General features: G+C 40.7%; 1 protein-coding gene across 2 annotated transcripts in view; it reads left to right on the forward strand.

Annotated features, from left to right (window-relative positions):
- cnsta (consortin, connexin sorting protein a) overlaps positions 1 to 20,878 on the forward strand; it is a 97,857-nt gene that overhangs the window by 45,480 nt on the left and 31,499 nt on the right. For both annotated transcript variants that reach the window (XM_043695434.2, XM_043695433.2), the window contains 3 exons: positions 7,418 to 7,439; positions 12,017 to 12,059; positions 18,287 to 19,212. In XM_043695434.2, the coding sequence (XP_043551369.2) occupies positions 7,418 to 7,439; positions 12,017 to 12,059; positions 18,287 to 19,212 (991 nt within the window). The remainder of the gene's footprint in view (positions 1 to 7,417; positions 7,440 to 12,016; positions 12,060 to 18,286; positions 19,213 to 20,878) is intronic.

Below are 20,878 nucleotides of genomic sequence, written 5' to 3' on the forward strand. Positions count from 1 at the left end.
TGGATGAGTACTGTTTAGGGAAGAAATGGAGAGTCCTCAGACCATCTTACATGTGAAGAGGGGGTAGCTGCTACTGGTAAACTAGAAATTTTGAAACCGATGTAAAGCATCAGGCGCTTTGTGGATATAAGTGGGAAGAGACAGGACAAGGGGAGAGAAAATGGAAGAAAATGAGGACTGGAGATTAGAGTTGAAGAGTGTGGTGCTGGAAAAGCACAGCTGGTCAGGCAGCATCTGAGGAGCAGGAGAATCGATGTTTTGAGCATAAGTCCTTCGTCAGGAATGAGGTTTGTGGCCCAAGGGGCTGAGAGATAAATGGGAGGGGGGTGGGGCTGGAGGGAAGATAGCTGGGAATACAGTAGGTACATGAAAGTGGAGGTGAAGGCAATAGGTCAGGGAGAAGGGTGGAGCGGATAAGTGGGAAGAAAGATGGACAGGTAGGACAGTTCAAACGGGCAGTGCGAGTTAGAAGGTTGGATGTGGGAGATGGGGAAATGAGGAAACTGGTGAAATCCACATTGATCCCATGTGGTTGGCGGATTCCAAGGCAGAAGATGAGGCATTCTTCCTCCAGGCATCAGGTGGTTAGGGTTTGGCAGTGGAGGAAGCCAGGACTTGCATGTCCTTGGCGGAGTGCGAGGAGGGGTTCGTGTTTGGTACAGGATGGTGGGGTTGTTAAGTGTGTGTGTCCCAGAGAGGTTCTTTGAAGTGTTCCGCAAGTTGGCGTCCTATCTCCCCAATGTAGAGGAGACCACCTTGAGAACAGCAGACTCAGTAGATGCCGTGTGTGGAAGTACAGGTAAAGCTCTTCGAATGTAGAAGGATCCTTTGGCGCCTTGGACGTAGGTAAGTGGGTAGGTCTGGTCGCAGGTTTTGCACTACTTGTGGTAGTAGGGGAAAGTTCCGGGAGTGGAGAATGGGTTGTTGTGGAGCGTAGACTTAAAAGGGAATCGTGGAGGAAATGGTCTCTCTGGAACGCAGATATGGGTGGAGATGGAAATACCTCCCTGGTGGTGGGGTCTGTTTGTAGTTGGTGGAATTGGCGGAGGATGATGCAATGTTTCTGGAGGTTGATGGGGTGGAAGGTGAGGACCATAGGGATTCTGTCTTTATTGCAATTGGAGGTGTGAGGTTCAAGGGCGGAGGTGCAGGAAGTGGAGGAGACCACGTTGGAGGGGAAATTGCGGTCTTTGATGAAGGAGGCCATCTGGGATGTTCTGTGGTGAATTGGTCCTCCTGGGTACCCACGTGGGCCCCAACTATGCCTGTCTCTTTGTCTGGTACCTGGAACAGTCCATCTTCCACCGGCATCATTCCCTACCTTTACCTCTGCTACATCGATGACCTTCAGCACTAACTCATGCTCCCAAGAGGAGGTTGAACAGTTCATCAACTTCACTAACACCTTCCACCCTGATCTAATTTTCACCTGGACCATCTCTGACGCCTCCCTCCCCTTCCTGGACCTCTCCATCTCCGTTTATGGAGACCGATTCAACACGGACTGCCATTGCTACCTGGGCTATACTTCCTCCCATCTTGCCACCTGTAAAGACTCTATTCATTATTCCCAATTCCTCTGCCTCTGCTCGCATTTGCTCCGAGGAGGACCAATTCCACCATAGAACACCCCTGATGGCCGCCTCCTTTAAAGACCGTAGTTTCCTCTCCCACATGATCAATGATGCCCTCCAAAACATCTCCTCTACTTCCTGCGCCTCCTACTTTGAATCCCTCACTTCCAATCGCAACAAGGACAAAACACCCCCCGGTCCTCACCTTCCACCCGACCAATCTCCAGATACATCGTATCATCCTCCGCCATTTCTGCCACCTACAAACAGACCCCACCACCAGGGATTTCTTTCCTGCCCCACCCCCATATGCTTTCCAGAGAGACCATTCCCTCCGCGACTCCCTTGTTAGGTCCACCCCCTCCCCTCCACCCCGTCTCCACTCCTGGCAACTTGCCCTCATAGAACAATACAGCACAGAACAGGCCCTTCGGCCCACGATGTTGTGCCGAACATTTGTCCTAGCTTAAGCACCCATCCATGTACCTATCCTCCTACCGCAACAAGTGCAAAACCTGTGGCCATTACTCCCCTCACCACTCCTTCCCACCCCCCCCCCCCCCACCCCGCCTTTACCTTCATACAAAGTTCCAAAAGATCCTTACACATCAGACAGAAATTTACCTGTACTTCCCACACGTCAAGCACTGTGTCCGTTGCTCCTAATGTAGTCTCTGGTACTTTGGTGAGACAGGACGTCAACTTGCAGAACGTTTCAGACAACATCTCTGGAACACATGCACTAAACAACCCCACTGCCCTGTGGCTGAACACTTTAATTCCCCCTCTGCCAAGGAAGTGCTAGTCCTGGGCCGCCTCCACTGCCAAATCCTAGCCACCTGACCCCTTGAGGAAGAATGTCTCATCTTCTGCCTTGCAACCCTCCAACCATGTGGGATCAATGTGGATTTCACCAGTTTCCTCATTTTCCCCATCCCAAAACTAAACTTCTAACTCTGAACTGCCCTCTCACCTGTCAATCCTTCCCACCTATCTGCTCCACACTCCTCTCTGACCTATCACCTTCACCCCAACCTTCATCTACCTATCGTATTCCCACCTACCTTCCCCATTTATCTCTCAGCCCCCTTTGGCCCCAAGCTTCAACCCTGATGAAGGGTTTATGAGAGAAAATAGAGTCAAGGTAGAAACAAATAAGTTCTGTTGGGCAGGAACAAGCTGAAACAATGGATGTGCATGGGCCATCTTGTTTGCGAGTGTGAACTAACCTTTGCAGTTCTGAAGATATCAATAACTGACATGTACTGTTTTTCCCACCTAAGCTTGTCCTTCAAATAATTATTCAAGCAATATGCAAAAGTAGGTAAAAAGAAATGTTCTCTTAATTGGAATATTGTGAGTGAGACCTTTTTTAATTTCGAGCTATTCTTGTGGTATCCATACTTTTGGGTCTCGTTAATAGAAAATTATTCTCTTCAGTTAGAGACTGTTTGCTGATTAGCCATAAAAATAGATGTGACCCAAATATTTAGTCATGACATCATTTGTGTTTTCATATTTGATTAGTAGGCTTTAAAAAGTTATGAACTAGACATTTGAGCAGCATGCAGCTTTCTCGGATTTGACCACTAATCACTCGTTTCATCAGCCAATAATTTGGATGTTATTATGTCGTTTAGGTTCACCTCCTTACCCTTCTTCCATCTGCTGCATTTGCTTTTACAGGAAAGACAGGATGAGTCAGCGTGAGGTTTAGAAGCAATTTAGAGGAGGATAAAAATGGAATCAAAAACATACAAAAAGAAGCATGACTAGCAGGCTATAAAAAGAAGAACCGAAAACAGATGACCTAAATAAGAAAAATGCAGACAAAGGACAGTGAGAAAAATAGATTTAATTGAAATATAAATTCATGAAGTAAAGAATGTTGAGTTGAAAGAAATATTTCCAAGCCACACATCCAAAGCTAGGCTAGACACATGCTTGAAGATTGGTTTTTACAAAATATAAGACAACAAGTTTGCCTTCTGTTTGGAGTTGTGAACTTGTGATACTTAGCATATGTTGGCTTGGAATTTGTGATTTGTAATGGTAGCAGCACTGGCAACATTCACTGTTACTTTGTGAAAATGAGAGCACTATCTTGCATCCATGCGCGTATAGTTTAACACTGACATTGAGGTTGTTTTCATTGATTGTGTTCCTCCACAAATTGTGCAGTTGAAATCCCCAAAGAGACAAATATGTAGAAACAAATGAAAACTTCCCACTTTGCTCCCTCCTGTCACTGTTCAAAACGGTATGCCATGCAAAATAGCTGAGAATAAATGGGTCTTTTTCCAAATGGCAGGCAGTGATCATTACTTAAATCCTAGCTATTCACAATATCTATTAATGATTCAGATGAAGGGATTATTTGTAACATATCCAAATTTGCAGATGACCTAAAGCTAGCTGGGTGAGTTGTGAGAAGGATGCAGAGATGTTTCATTGTGATTTTAACAAGCTGAGTGAGTGGGCAAATTTATGGTCGACATGGTAAATGCGGATAAATGTAAGGTTATCTATTTTGGCAGTAAAAGCAAAAAGGTAGGTTATTATATGAATGTCTATGACTTTAGAAGGGAATTGTAACAATGCTCTGGTTTCCTTGTACACCAGTCACTGAAGAAGTACGCAGGTGCAGCATGCAGTCAAGAAGGCAAATTCTATGTTGGCCTTTCAAAGCAAGAGGATTTGAGTACAGGATGTCTTGCTGTACATATACAGGCCCTTGATGAGATGATACCTGAAATATTGTGTACCATTTTGGTCTCCTGATCTGAGGAAGTTTGCTCTTGTTATAGAGGGAGTGCATCAAACATTCATAGAATCATTAGAATCCCTACAGTGTAGAAGCAACCCATCGAGTCCACACCAACCCTCCAAAGAGCATCCCATCCCCAACTCATCCAATCAATTTGGTAAAACTTAACTGTATCCTCTCTATAATAAATGCATCCTTCCTCAGACAGGGTGACCAAAACTGCATTCAAAACTTCAGCTATGGCCTCACCAGTGCCTGTTTACCAGATTGAAACCTGTGATAGCAGGAATATCGTCTGAGAAGAGTTGAATTGTTTAGGATTATATTAGCTGGAGTTAAGAAGAATGAGAGGGGGATCTTATAGAAACCTATAAAATCCTAACAACACTAGACAGGGTAAATGCAGAAAAGATGTTCTTGATAGTGGGCAAGTCCAAAACCTGGGGTCAAAGTCTATAAGGAAATGGTGTAAACTATTTAGGACCGAGATGAGAAATTTCTTCATTCAGTGAGTGGTGAGTGGAATTTGCTACCACAGAAAACAGTCAGGGTTAAAACACTGAATGATTTTGAAAAGGAGTTGATGTAGCACTGAGGACTAAATGTACCAAAGGATAAGTGGGGGGAAATCGGACGTAGGCTATTGTGTTGGGTAATCATAATGAATGGTGCAGCAGGCTCAAAGGGCTGAATGATCTCCTATTTTCCATGTTTCTTTGTTTCAAATAGAATGATGCTTTCACATAGAGAGATGTCTTGCTAAAACTATATAAGGCACTCATCAGCCGTAGCTGCAGTACTGGTCCTCTTAGTTAAGAGAAGATATACTGGCACTGTCGGCAGTTCAGATAAAGGTTGATCCCAGGTTTAGAGGGATTTTCATAGGACAGGCTGAGTAAGTGGGGCCTGTTCTCATTTGAGTTTCTAAGAATGAGTGGGGACCTTACTGAAGTATAAAGGATTTTCTTGGGGGCTTATCAGAGTAGATGCAGAGAGTTTGTTTCCTCCTGTGGGAAAGATTTAGAGCAGAGGATATAATCTCAGAATAAGGGGTTGTCTATTTAAGACTGAGATGGGGAGTTCTTTCTCTGGGAGTAGTGAATCTGCAGAATTCTTTACTGCAGCGGCTGGCTCATCAAGCTTATTCAACGCTGAGACAAATTTTTAATCACAAAGGGAATCAAGGATTGTAGGGATAAGACTGGAAGGTGGAGATAACAATTATCAGGTCAGCCGTGATATCATTAAACAGCAGAGCAGATTCGAATAGCCTATTTCTGCACCTGCCTCTTAAAGTTTATATGGGTTTGCTATCAGCAGGAGATCATGATTACTACTCAGCAAACTTTCTGGCCCTGGAAACGTATTCTTATATTTGTGTTTTGTTACTTCTTTCCACTATGATTGTTCCATAGTTTATTGCAAAAAACTTCTTTTATGATATTAAGACTTCTAATATGTACATGCCACACTCTAACATTTATATGCAAAAGACCATTGGGGCATGTTATCTGCTGGTTTCCTATATTATAACACTTCTAAGTGAGTACCCATCTCCTTTTTTCTGCTTAATGACATCACTGCTTCTCGAAACTTGAGATCATTTTGAATTGGGACTAGATTGGGTTGGGATATCTGGTCGGCATGGACGGATTGGACCGAAGGGTCTGTTTCCATGCTGTACGTTTCTATGACTCTATGATTCTAATTGGGGCTTGATTCAAATTAATATTAGGAAAAGTGAATGTTTCTCTGACTTGGGCTGTTTTGAGGCTGCATCAGCAGCTTGGGATGACTTTGAACCATTGATAGCCTGAAAATATACAAAAACTAAATTTGCCATTCCAGGCTGGATCTCTTCCTCTGAACTTTACCTGCTTGTGGACCCTGGCCACTTGTCTCTTGTAAAGTTCCACTTAATAAACAGGGCAACAATATCTCACCAGGTAGCTTATTTCGTCATGTAATTTAAGACACATGATTTCTTGGAAACATTGTCTTTAACTTAGATTCAAATTACTTTCTGAAATATTACAAATTACAGCACCAAAAACCGATTTATCCCTACCTTGGAATCCAATGTTTTCAAATGATCTATCATAAACTTCTATCACAGCCCTTACTAGAACTTTATACAAGCTGGTCATTGCTTCGTGATTTGATATTGTATTCTTCTTTTGACAACATCTGTAAAGTTGTTTTCTTTTTTCAGTGTCCTGTCAACCTTTGTTGCTTCCTGTTATATCCTATGAATGTGTATCCTCACCCCCACAATTTCTTCTTTGTCAGCTACAACAAGTTTATTGACTTTTTGGTAGTCATTATGCATTAATGGATCATCTTGGATTGACTTTGAATTTTCCCCATTTTATCAATGTTCCTTTGCACCTTCTTTTGGTATTCTGAAATATTAACAGTACCTAAAATTTTAGTGTGTTGTCAAGTTTCAGGACCATTTTTCAAATAATTATTTTTTATCCCCATTCATGGGATGTGGGCATCACTGGCTAGACCAGCATTTATTTGCCATTCCTGATTTGCCTTGAGCCAACCACATTGTTGTATGTATGGAATCACAAGTAGGGATTGCAGATTTTATTTCCTAAATTACACTAGAGGACCAGGTTTGCTTTTACGACAATAGACAGTGGTTACATGTTCGCCGTTAAGCTGGCTTTCAGCTCCAGGTTTTTTATTGAAGTCAAATTTAACCATTTGTCATGGCGATTCAAACCCATTTCCCAAGAACCTGGGTTTCTAGATGACCCGACCAGTGCTGCTATCATTCAACTCCACTCTCCCTTGAATCTGTTCCGACAAACACTGTCATCTTATAATACCAATTGATCTGTCTATGGTGTAGTATGTTAATTTAAATGCTTATTAAGTTGCTTAATAACAACAAATATGTTGCTGCAGTGACCTGTACTATTATATTGGTATGTGCCTCCAGCATTTTGAAAATTAATGCTACTCAGCCAGTATTGAAGTCCAAATTCCTGGCTTAACTTACATTTTGATTTAGTCAAATTTTTTGTGAAAATCAATATTTATGGAATTTTCCTTGTTCTTCCAGACCAAATATATCCGAAGACAAGGTAAGAATTTTAACTTATCTTTCAAAATAAAAAGGTAGTACAAGGTGTGTAGTGTTTGAGGAGGGTGTGTCGAAGGCAGGAAACACAATGCAGAATGGAGCAGCCACTGAGAATAGAAAACTTCGAAGTAGGCTTGTGTCAAAAAAGTGGAGGGTGCGTGCCCCTACACAGCAATCATTTACAGATTATTTTGAATGTTTGATTATTTTACCAACATTATGTTCAGATGAATTCTAAATTTCAAATTAAGTATAAGTTTTTAGTTAATTTTTGTTTGTTTGAGATGAACTGAACTCCTTTGAAAGGATATGTTAAAACTTATACACATTCCACTGTAATGCTTTCCTTGAAGACAGTAGAAACTTGAAACCTAGATCAGTGAAGTCTTCCATTGAGATCTGTTAAATTAAAAGCCAATTACTGTTAGGTATTGACTATTGAAAATAACATGCTGCAGTTTTTTTGAACTTCTGAATAAAATTTTAATTTCCTTGTCCTCAGTAACAAATATCTATTACCTTCCCCAGCTTTCACTTTGTGATTTCCATAGTCTTATATCTTCGTACTACCACCTCTGCTAATCCTACCCCAACTTTCATAGCTACACTGAAACTCTTCAGTTATGTTTTGGCTTGTTTTTTTCCACGCTTGCTTCCTTATCCTTCTCATTCTGAGCTTCTTTTGTTCACTCCCTGTAAAGTGCTTTGAGTCATTTCGTTGCATGTAAAGGGTTCTGCAGGAATTACAGTAGGAGAGACATTCATGTTATATAATGCAGTACAATCCATTCAGTGAACACTGGGCCAAATTTTAACAAATCTCTAGGGTTTGATCTAAATCCAGTTCAGATTTATTCATTATTGATTCCTAGTTTTAGTTAATTTGGAACAAATTGAAACGTTTGTAGGGTCTTAACTATCTCACAAACCATTCTTTTTTATGTGTTGATTCTACTTTTCATGGGAGATTTCATTAGACTGGAGAATATTGAATATCAAGGTGGCCAGAAAGTAGGGAATTTTGGACTGATGAGCTTAACACCTGTCATGGGAAAATGTTACAAGCTAACACTAAAGATATTATAGCAGGCCACCTTGGAAAACTGTGAATACTTAGTTAGAATCTGCTTGGTTGTGTGAAAGGGAAATGTTTAACCAACTCATTGGAGTTCTTTGAAGAATAATATCGACTGTGTATAAAAGGGAACTGGTAGATCTACTGTTTGGATATTCATAAGGCATTTGGTAAGAAGCTCTTTCAAAGGTTATTATGGAAGCTAGAAGCTGATGGTCTTTCAGGTAACATAGTGGATTAGATAAAAGTTAATGAAAGGGAAACAAAGGCATAAACGGTCATTTATTAGTTGGCAAGATGTAACTAATGCTGTTCCATAGGGACCAGTGCTGGGACCTCAACTGTTCACAATTTATATAAATGACTTTGATGAAGGGAGTAAAGGTATGGTTACTAGATTTGTAGGTGACAAAGATAAGTAGGTAAGATAAGTTAATAGTGAAGAAGTTCAAAAGACTCTTTCCAGTGGGATATGGACAGGTTAAGTGAGTTAACTGGGAAAAGATCTGGCACATAGAGTATCATGTGGGAAAATGTGAAATTGTCCATTTTGTCCGGACAATAAAGTATGCTGTCTCAGTGTTGAGAGATTGCAGAGCTTGGAGAGAGAAATCTGGATGACCTAGTACATGAGTCCCAAAAAGGTTAGTTTACCAGGACAGCAAGTAACTCAACGTCAATTAAATATTGGAATTCACTGCAAGGGAAATTGAATACAATGTGGGAGTTTTTAGTTGATGTTGAAATCACATCTGGAGTATTGTATAGAGCATTGCTTTCTTTATTTAAAGAAAGATGTACATATGTTGGAAACAGTTTAAAGAAGGTTAACTGACTAATACCTGGAATGAGGGTTGTGGAGAGTGGTGTTAGGTATTGCCTGATGAAATAAGGTAAGTCTTGCATCCAATACAGTTGGTGTAAGAAGTGACTTGGTTGAGTGATTAAAACCTGTCCGATCCTGAAGAGTGTTGAAAGGATGGATATGGAAAAGGATGTCTCCTCTCGTGGTAGAATCCAAAACTTGGAGCCACAATTTAAAAATAAGAGGTCGCTATTTAAAACAGATGTGGAGAAAGTTTTTTCTCAGTTTTGAATCTTTGAAGCTCTCTCCCTCAAAAAGTAGTGTTTGTATGTCATTATTAAATCTATAATGTAGCTCTAATGTTAATATAAATTGCTGTATCCAGTCTGGATGTTGGAAGTTTAAGTATTCTGAATTAGAACATAGAACAATACAGCATAGTACAGGCCCTTCGGTCCTTGATGTTCTACCGGCCTTTTATCCTACTCTAAGATCGGATTAACCGACATACCCTTTATTGTACTGTCTTCCATGTATCCATCCAAATGTTCCTAATGTGTCTAATTCTACTACCACTGCTGGCAGTGCAATCCATGCACTCACCACTCTGAGTAAAGAACCTACCTCTGATATCTTCTCTACACCTTCCTCCAATCCCCTTAAAATTATGTCCCCTCACGATGGACATTTCCACCAAAGGAGAAAGTCCCTTGCTATCCACTCAATCTATGCCTCTCATTATCTTGTACACTTCAATCAAGTCACGTCTCATCCTTCTTCACTGCAATGAGAAAAGGCTTAGCTCCCTCAACCTTTCTTCATAAGACATGCCCTTCATTCCAGGCAGCATCCTGGTAAATCTCCTCTGCACCTTCTCTAAAGCTTCCTCATCTTTCCTATAATGAAGCAACCAAAACTGAACACAATATTCTAAGTGTGGTCTAACCAGGGCTCTGGAGAGCTGTAGCATAACCTCTTAAACTCAATCCCCCTTCCAAGGAAAGCCAACACCATACACCTTCTTAACAACCCTAGCAAATTGGGTGACAACTTTGAAGGATATATGGACGTGGACCCTAAGATCCACACTGCGAAGAGACCTGCCTTTAACCCTGTAATCTGCATTCAAGTTCAACCTTCCAAATGAATCACTTCACACTTTTCCAGCTTGAAACCATCTGCCACTTACCAGCCTAGTTCTGCATCCTGTCAATGTCCTGTTGCAAACTACAACAGCCCTCCATCTGTGTGAATTGTTGAGAGTTGTACTCCATTGGTAAAATATGTTGCATGGATTATCCACCACTCCTCCAATCTTAGTGTCTTTGGCAAACTTACTAACGCACCCTTCCACTCCTCATCCAAGTCATTTCTTAAAATCACAAATAGCAGAGGTCCCAGAACAGATTCCTATGGAATACCACTGGTCACCAAGCTCCAGGCTGAATACTTTCCATCTACCACTACCCTCTGTCTTCAATGGGCCAGTCAATTCTGTATCCACATGGTCAAATTTTTATCCCATGCCTCCTTAGTTTCTACCATGGGGAACCTTACCAAACACCGTGCTAAAATCCATGTATGCCACATCCACCGCTGTACCTTCATCAACGCGTTTTGTCGCATCCTCAAAGAATTCAATAAGGTTTGTGAGACATGTCCTGCCCCTCACAAAGCCATGCTGACTATCTCTAACCAAACTATGGTTTTTCAAGTAATCATATATCCTGTCTCTCAGAATCCTCTCCAATACTTTGCCCACCACAGACATAAGACTGATTGATCTGTAATTCCCAGGATTCCCTATTCTCTTCCTTGAACAAGGGAATAACATTTGCCACTGCCCAATTATCTTGCTCCACTCTAGTGGACAGTGAAGATGCAAAGATCATCACCAAATATTCTGCAATCTCTTCCCTCGCTTTCTGTAGTAACTTAGGGTATATCGGTCTGACTCAGGGGACTTATCTATCCTTATGTTTTTCAAAGTATTCAGCACATCCTCCTTAACATTCTAGCATATCTGTCTGTTTTATGTTGTCCTCAAACGTCAAGGTCTCTCTGAGTAGTGAAAACTGAAGCAAAGTATTAATTAAGGACCTCCCCTACCTCCTCTGATTCTAGGCACAAGTTCTCTCCACTATCCCTGATCGGTCCTGTCCTCACTGTGGCCATTCTCTTGTTCCATCCAATTGTTGAATGCATTTGAAAACTGGATCAGGAATGGGTTGTCCAGCTCTTCAAGCCTGTCCTCTTGGTGAAGTCTGACACAGCTGAACTCTGTTATCTCACTATTGTTCCATTTTTCTTGATGGCTTTTCCCAACAAAAATCAACCTAAGTCTTCAAATTTTCATCGATTGAGCAATTAATGTATTTGGCAGTACCCAGGAATATAATGCACTGTAATGAAGCTAAGCATTTTGACGCCTTTAATTGATTGTGTTTTAGGGAAAAAGGTTCAAGGAAAAGACTGCATATCCAAATGCTGACTTTTCATTTGCTTGGTTAGCATATACTCCTAAATGTGTGTCAAGCTTCAGTAAAGGCCCCAAAAACATTTGAAGGTTTGCTTTGTAGAATAGCTGATGTACTGACAAATCAATATCATTTCTGATATAAACTGAAGAATTCTTTCATGTTTCAGATTTCTGTGTAAACAGCACGTTTCCACAAATGAGTATTATTTTCCCTTCTAGGGAGAAGATGCTTACAGGAAAGATACTGTGGAATGCAACTCACGTAAGTGTGGAATGATTGGAACTGTTGATTTATGCTCAAATTACCTTTGTGGGTTATAGCTAAGATTATGCAAGTGCACCTTTTGTTATTGAATATAGGCAGTAATCAAAGTATGTTAATTGCACTTATTTTTCAATGTTCACTGTGTGAATTGTTGAGAGTTGTACTCCATTGGTAAAATATGTTGCATGGATTTTAATAGGTACTGATGGACATGTAGAAGTTAAAATATTTTGTAATTAAGGACAGGCAGTTCCATTGACTCGAGTTTAATCTATTTATAATTTCTTCCTGTGGTCCAGGCTCCCATGGACAGCAACATTGTAAACTATCAATTATATACTTAAACAAAAACTAAGGTTTTGAGTAGAGAATTTGTTAATGGTATTTTTTAACATGTAAAAGTTAAGAAAAATATTTTTTGTGCTGTTAATGAGCTATTTTCACTTTGTCTGAGATTTGCTGATGGGCAAGATAACCTTAGTAAACTAAGTTACTTTCATTGAAAAATTAAATATTGAATTTGATCATTTCAATCTGAGCAAGTATATTCATCCCCATTTGTGTGCAACAATAGAAACATTTTTGGCTTCTAGCTGCTGTGTTTCTTTTCAATCCAAGCAGACTGAAAACTGCCTGTGATATTTGGTGATACTGTAGGATAGCCTCTAACCTGATTTTTGCGATAGCCTTCTTTGCATTCTTCCCCATGGGAACATGAATCACAAGCATCTTCTACCTCGGTAGAAAGATAATTAGTTATTCTTGGTGAATCTTGGAACTAAGTGGATGTTTTAAAGCACAAATATTTACAATTAGATATTCCGAAAGCTTTGCTGGGATTCTGGAGTGTTCCTCCAGTGTTCCTACACCGGCTGCTGCCGTTGCTTTCAAATGTAAATACCTTGTATCACCTTCCTGAAAGAACTATCTTGATTCTTCCTTGATGTCTAACAATCACTTTGGCTTTGTGTCAGACAGACCTCAGAACAGGCCACATAACCCCTTTTATTTCATCTTGAAATGGTATTTTGGGACTTTCTTTATAACTATAAACTCTCATAATTTGTTAGTGTAGGGATCATCAAATTGCTCTTCCATTGCAAGACATAGGTGTTTAAAGATGCTGCTTATGTGGCTGGTGCAAGAATTCCAAAACACAGACTGGCAACTTTCAAGACTTGGATTATGGTTTTTTGCATTATCATAGGATGATAGAATCCCTACAGTGTGGAAACAGGCCCTTCAACCCAACAAGGCCACACCAACCCTCCAAAGAGTAACCCACCCAGATGCATTCCTCTTTCCTATTATCCTCTATTTACCCCTGACTAATCAACCTAACCTACACATCCATGAACACAATGGGCAATTTAGCATGGCTAAGTCACCTAACCCCACATCTTTGAATTGTGGGAGGAAACCAGAGCACCCGAAGGAAACCCATGCAGACGCTGGGCAAATGTGCAAACTCCACACAGACAGTCTCCCTAGGTTGGAATTGAACCGAAGTCCCTGGAGCTGGGAGGCACCAGTGCTAACCACTGAGCCAGCGTGCTGCCCATTATAAGAAGCCATTGCAGCATTTACACCTTGAAATGGGCGACTTTGATAACTTCTGCTATCACATTCTGTTATCTAAATATAATGGAAAGATTAGTAGAAATATTTCAAACAATAGAGAATGGAAGAGCTGGGAATAGGACCTTAATGAAATAGAGGGGAGGAGAAGGACTTTGAGCCTAACATTGTGGTGTTGCATTAGGTCATGGCTTTTTTTTTTTAAATGGTCTACTGTCTCATGGAATATGGGAGTCACTGGTCAGCATTTATTGCCCATCCTAACTGCTTTTGAGAAGGTGGTGATGAGATGCCGCCTTGAATCATTGTAGTCCATCTACTGTAGGCAGACCCACAGTGCTGTCAGAGAATCCAATGGTTTTGACCCAGTGACTGTGAAGGATTGGCAAGACACTTCAAAGGCAGGATGGTGAGTCACTTGGAGGGGAGCTTGCACATGGTGGTGTGTCGGCAAATGGTGGTCCGCCCATGTATTTACTTCCCTTGTCTTTCTGTATGGCAATAATTATGGGTTGGGAAGGTGCAGTCTCGGGAACTTTGGTGTATTTTTGCAGTACATTTTGTAGATGGTACACACTGCCACGACTGAGTGTCAGTGATGGAAGGACTGGATGTTTGTGGATGTGGTACAGTTCAAGCAGGCTGCTTTGGCTTGGATGATGTCAGGCTTCTTGAGTGTTGCTGCACCTGCACACTCATCCAGGCAAGTGGAGCGTATTCCACCACACTCCTGATTTGTGCCTTGTAATTAGATAGGCTTTGGGAGTCAGGAGATGAGTTACTCACTTCAGTATTCCTAGTTTTGGACCTGCTCTGGTCAATGTATTTGCAAAGCTGTTCCATTCAGTTTCTGCTCAGTGGATGTTGATTGTGGATGATTCAGTGTTGGTAACACAATTGAAAGCTAAGAGTTGAGCGTTAGTGTCTATTTTTCGAGATCATTGCATAACAATTGTATATTGTTGGTCTCCTTTTAAACAAGGTGTCATAAAAATAAGGAAATATTATAGTTTATTTTCTAGAATTTAGCCCTCTTTAATTTGCACATAAATTTTCAGATCTTTCATTACTCTCAGTTTTGCTTCAATTGAGATGTCTGGCTTATTTGCTGTTGGTCTCCAAACCACATGTGGCCAGTTGTATCCACTTAGTTGTGACCACCTAACTTCTAACGACATGAACAAAATTTAGAAGTACTGACTGAAACTCGAAGACATTTTATAATAAAAGCTCCCTATTCAGTTCAGTTATTTTGATTCCAACATTCTTAGATACTATAAAACATTTACCATTGGGTATCATAGAATCCCGACAGTGTGGAAGCAAGCCACTCAGCCCATTGCATCCACTCTGACCCTCTGAAGAGCATCCCACCCAGACCCATTCTTCTGCTCCCTCCCTGTAACCCTGTATTTCCCATGGCTAATCCACCTAACCTGCACATCTTTGGACTGTGGGAAGAAACCGGAGCAAACCCATGCAGACAGTGGGCGAATATCTGTGTAGTTTTCACAGTTGCCCAAGGCTGGAATTGAACCTGGATCCCTGGCGTCATGAGGCAACAGTGCTGTACACTGAGCCATCGTGCTGCCCCTTTTTGTTTTGCTCTTTTTACAGATTAGCTCATTTGAACAATCTCGTAGCAGTGACACGTTTGTGAGTAGCCTATCTATGTGAGGTTACTTTCTCTTATGGGATTAGAGAGAAGTAGGAATCGACATTGCAGCCCCTTGAGCCTGATCTGCCATTCTGTATCATGGTTGATTATCTACCTCAATGCCGTTTTCCTATGTTATCCCTGTATTCCTTGATGTCATTAGTATTTGGTAAACATTTATATCCCAGCTGCTGGAAAAATTGGACATTTCAGATCAGAGTGAAGCCTGGCTTGAGAGATGAGAAGTTTTAGTTTTTTTTACAGTTGTTTACTGTGGTGGTTAATCGTTGAAATATTTACACAAGGCTGCCATGTTCTTAAACACAAAATCATGATTTCCTTATACATTTTTTAAAAGCCATATATGTAATGTAGTTTACAAAGTAGCCAAAACAAAGTTTCAATCTGTTTCCCAGCAAAACCATTCACAGATATTCAGTCCCAGCAAATATCACTCCTATCCCCTGTTTCCAGTTTTCCTCCTTGGACTGCTTTAGCAATTTCACAATTTTCTAGTCTGATAACGTAAACATCTTTTTAGTTGTGACAGCTTGCTCATAGCTTAGAATTTCACAAACTAAAACCCATCTGCTCAAATGAAAACTGTTTTCCTGAACTGAAGACTGACTTCTGCTAGGAGAAAATTTCTCTTCTGACTGGAGGCCTGTGACAGTGGAGTGCCTTAGGGGTCCGTGCTGGGCCCATTGCTATTTGTTATCTATATCAATGATTTGGATGAGAATGTACAAGGCATTAGTGAGTTTGCAGATGACACTAAAATAGGTGGCACAGTGGACAGTCAGGAAGGTTATCAGAGATGCAACAGGACCTTGAACAGCTGGGAAAGTGAGCTGAGAATTGACAAATGGAGTTTAATATAGATAAGTGTGAGGGCTTGCATTTTAGAAAGTCAGGTCGGGATAGGAGTTTCATAGTGAGTGGTAGGGCCTTAAGGAGTGAAGTGAAACAGAGGGACCTTGGAGTTCAGATGTATGGTTCTCGGAAAGTGGAGTCTCAGGTAGACAGGAAGAAGGCTTTTGGTACCTTGGCCTTCATCAGTCAGGGCATTGAATACAGAAGTTGGGAAGTTATGTTGCAATTGTACAGGATGTTGGTGAGGCCGAACTTGGAGTATTGTGTTCAATTTTGGTCACCTTGCTCTAGGACGTATGTTATTAAACTGGAAAGAGTGCAGAAGAAATTTACAAGGATGTTGCTAAGACGCAAGCATCTGAATTATAGGGAGAGATTGGACAAGCTTGGACCTTTTTCTTTCGAGCGAAGGACACTGATTGGGAATCTTGTGGAAGTGTATAAGATCATGAGCGATACGGATAGAGTGAGTGCACTCAGTTTTTTTCCCAGGACTGAGGAATAGAGGATAGAGGGGATCAAGTTGAAGGTTCAGGGGAAAAGTATAAAAGGGAACCTTAAGAGTCACCTTTTTTTTTTTACACAGTGTGGTATGCATATGGAATGAGCTGATAGCAGAAGTGGTTGAGGAGGGTACATTCCAAATATTTAAAAGATATTAGGACAAATGCACACAACCTTTTACTGCAACTTTTTGACAGGTTCCACCCCTACCCTCTACAGGACAATGCTGGAGAGATTTAGGGAAGAGAGGTTTAGGGTACACCCCTGTGTAGTACTCCAGGGAAAGTGTCGGGGGCGAGAGAGAGGGCTGGAGGTCAGTCATTTGGAGACGGTGCCTGGACTGTCCAGGACTGTTCTCGGCAGCATTTCACTGAGGCGAGTTCATTTTTAATCATTGTACCTGTAAACAAAAAATGCGATCAGAGTTGAAACAGCTCTTTGACGTAATGTTTCTATCGGGATCTTGAGATCCCCTTTCGATAATGCGAAATTCGAATAATCGATATTCGGATAATCGAGCTTCCTGTGTATTTGTGCAACTTCCAAATGACTTTGACCTCTTTTAAAAAGAAAAGTTACCTTCACAGAACTGAAACCAAAGCCCATCTGCTTACTAATTTTAAATTTCAAATGTGTTATATCCTTTATCATACTACTGATCTCTATTTTCAAATTAATTCTGTCAAAGCTGGGATTCCACAAACATGTCATCTTTTAGCCACATTTTGTGATTTAGTGTTGTCAGGCTTCAGACCAAAATTAGAAGTAATTCTAAAATCTCACGAAATTATAATCATTTTTTAAAATTCAGTCATTTTTCCATACTGCCAAATCATGTATCCTGAATCTTGCATAAAGAAGCCTGTTTATTATGTGCCATATTTCCAGGTTTACCAAAGTGTTCAATTGCATGAGTTAGTATTGTGATAATTTAGATACAGCACATGTTAAATATATATTGTAATTTGATGCTGGTAAATTAGCACCTAAAAAAAATCAATGAATTGTATGTTAATGACATTTGCTTGATCTCAGGAGACAGAGACAAAGTGCAATCTGATCAATTGTATTCTTTTAAGAAATATGAGAAATTATTTAGCTCTGTGGCCTCCTTTATTTCAGGATGATTCATTAGAATTTATTTTTCCATTTGAATGTCCTACATATTACTTTAGTATTTAAAATTTTGAACGTTAACTACTAGTTCATGCTAAGTGTTGAGCCTCTTTTTGACACTAAGTGCTGATCTTGCAATTCGAGCTGAACAGAGCACTGAAATTATTCCATTCAAGACTCATAAAGTACAGTAATATTTATTTTTCATCCAATTCATCGTGTTTTTGGTGAGTCTGGTGAATAGGTAATTATCACTAAGTGTATATCAATCGTGATGATCATGTGACTATCTTCCCCCAATCCTGAATGGATAATGTATGAAAATCCATTAAAATTTAACATTGCTTATGCCTGCTTACTGAGTGGAACAGAGCCAGGGTTGGCAGATGGGATTTCACTCAGCAATCCAAAGTCGAAGCATATCAATTTTTAAAGGGCTTTGCAGCAAATATCTTAAATTGTTCATGAAAACCGTATTCCTCTCCTCTGTTATTAGGTTTTACAGACCAGCCTATAGCTACATCAAGAGAGCAAAGTGCAGAATGTGAAGATGCATCATTGGAATTCGTGAAGGACAGGAAAAAAGATTGTCTTGTATCTGTACAGATTGCATTAGCTGTGGATAAAAGCACTGAGAGAGACTCTGCAATGTATTATGCTGAATCATCGCTGGACGAACAAGTGGAAGCAGACAGAGCAAAGGGCATGATGCACTTTGATATTGAGACAGAACATTTGTACTCTGCAAACACTGAAATGGATAAAAGCTGCTTTCAGTCACATGCTACTATGCCTTGCAAGGACATAGTAACTGGTGCACAACAAATCGAGTCAGAGGGTTTCTCAGAAGCAGGAGTTGTTATACATGCTGGTCCATTATTCCATGCAGAGGAAACTGAAAACCTACATGGTGATTTGAAACTTGCTGGCAAAACTACTGAGGAAAATGTGCAAACACAGTTGTTGGAATGTAATAAACCTATCAAATTCATTACAGATGGCCTGGCTGTGTCCAAACAAAGTAATCATGTATTTCAAGAACATGTTGAAAGTGATTCCAATGATTGTGTAAATAAGGAAACTATGTCCGGTAATTCAGAAGAAAGTATGAGGATAGACGACCAAGCAACAAAGCAAAGCCAGACTGATGTTTTGAATGAAATAAATGAATATGAACAAATCTCAGAAAAAGTAGCCTCAAAAGCAGAGGAGGAAATTCAGTGCAGTGCGGCACTTAATGAGAATCGGATGTCATACGAAGGTTCAGAGAAATGGGGGGAGGATGAGTATGTTGAAGCATTCTGCAACTCTGTACGGGGCATTGTCTCACCTGGTCAGAAAAATGATACTGATGAGTTATTGCAATTGAATGACAGTTCACTTTCTTTGGATGAACTTGCTAAAAGGATACAGATAGAAGAGGTAACCCTTAATTTGAATTTTATTTTTGAGCACTTTATGGTAATGACGTTGTTTTCATAGTTTGTATTCAAATGCGGTCAAAATACAAATGAAGCGCATTTTCAAACTATCTTTTGTTAATATGCAGGTGAAACAAATGCTGTTCAGTTCTGTTTGTAATTTAAATCTGGTTACTTTGCTTTATACAACAAATCTCCAGCAAAAAAAAATCCAAAGGGGTTTTACAAATACTAAGGACAAAAGGGTAACTCTGGAGAAAATAGAGCCCCTCAAAGATCAGCAAGGCAGCCTTTGTGTGGAGCCACAGAAAATGGAGGAGATACTAAATGAATATTTTGCATCAGTATTTACTGTGGAAAAAGATATGGAAGATATAGACTGTAGGGAAATAGATGGTGACATCTTACAAAATGTCCAGATTACAGAGGAGGAGGTGCTGGATGGCTTGAAACGGTTAAAGGTGGATAAATCCCCAGGACCTGATCAGGTGTACCCGAGAACTCTCTGGGAAGCTAGAGAGGTGATTGCTGGGCCTCTTGCTGAGATATTTGTATCATCGATAGTCACAGGTGAGGTGCCGGAAGACTGGAGGTTGGCAAACGTGGTGCCACTGTTTAAGAAGGGTGGTAAAGACAAGCCAGGGAACTATAGACCAGTGAGCCTGACCTCGGTGGTAGGCAAGTTGTTGGAGGGAATCCTGAGGGACAGGATGTACATGTATTTGGAAAGGCAAGGACTGATTCGGGATAGTCAACATGGCTTTGTACGTGGGAAATCATGTCTCACAAACTTGATTGAGTTTTTTGAAGAAGTAACAAAGAGGATTGATGAGGGCAGAGCAGTAGATGTGATCTATATGGACTTCAGTAAGGCTTTCGACAAGGTTCCCCATGGGAGATTGATTAGCAAGGTTAGATCTCATGGAATACAGGGAGAACTAGCCATTTGGATACAGAACTGGCTCAAAGTTAGAAGACAGAGGGTGGTGGTGGAGGGTTGTTTTTCAGACTGGAGGCCTGTGACCAGTAGAGTGCCACAAGGATCGGTGCTGGGCCCTCTACTTTTTGTCATTTACATAAATGATTTGGATGCGAGCATAAGAGGTACAGTTAGTAGGTTTGCAGATGACACCAAAATTGGAGGTGTAGTGGACAGCGAAGAGGGTTACCTCAGATTACAACAGGATCTTGACCAGATGGGCCAATGGGCTGAGAAGTGGCAGATGGAGTTTAATTCAGATAAATGCGAGGTGCTGCATTTTGGGAAAGCAAATCTTAGCAGGACTTATACACTTAGTGCAGGTTCATAGCTCCTTGAAAGTGGAATCGCAGGAAGATAGGACAGCGAAGAAGGCGTTTGGTATGCTTTCCTTTATTGGTCACAGTATTGAGTACAGGAGTTGGGAGGTCATGTTGCGGCTGTACAGGACATTGGTTCGGCCACTGTTGGAATATTGCGTGCAATTCTGGTCTCCTTCCCATCGGAAAGATGTTATGAAACTTGAAAGCGTTCAGAAAAGATTTACAAGGATGTTGTCAGGATTGGAGGATCTGAGCTACAGAGAGAGGCTGAACAGGCTGGGGCTGTTTTCCCTGGAGCATCGGAGGCTGAGGGGTGACCTTATAGAGGTTTATAAAATTATAAGGAGCATGGATAGGATAAATAG

Source organism: Chiloscyllium plagiosum, unplaced genomic scaffold (genome assembly GCF_037043375.1).
Source record: "Chiloscyllium plagiosum isolate Xiang-an unplaced genomic scaffold, Cpla_swu_hap1 HiC_scaffold_10, whole genome shotgun sequence".
In the NCBI taxonomy this organism is placed as follows: domain Eukaryota; kingdom Metazoa; phylum Chordata; class Chondrichthyes; order Orectolobiformes; family Hemiscylliidae; genus Chiloscyllium; species Chiloscyllium plagiosum.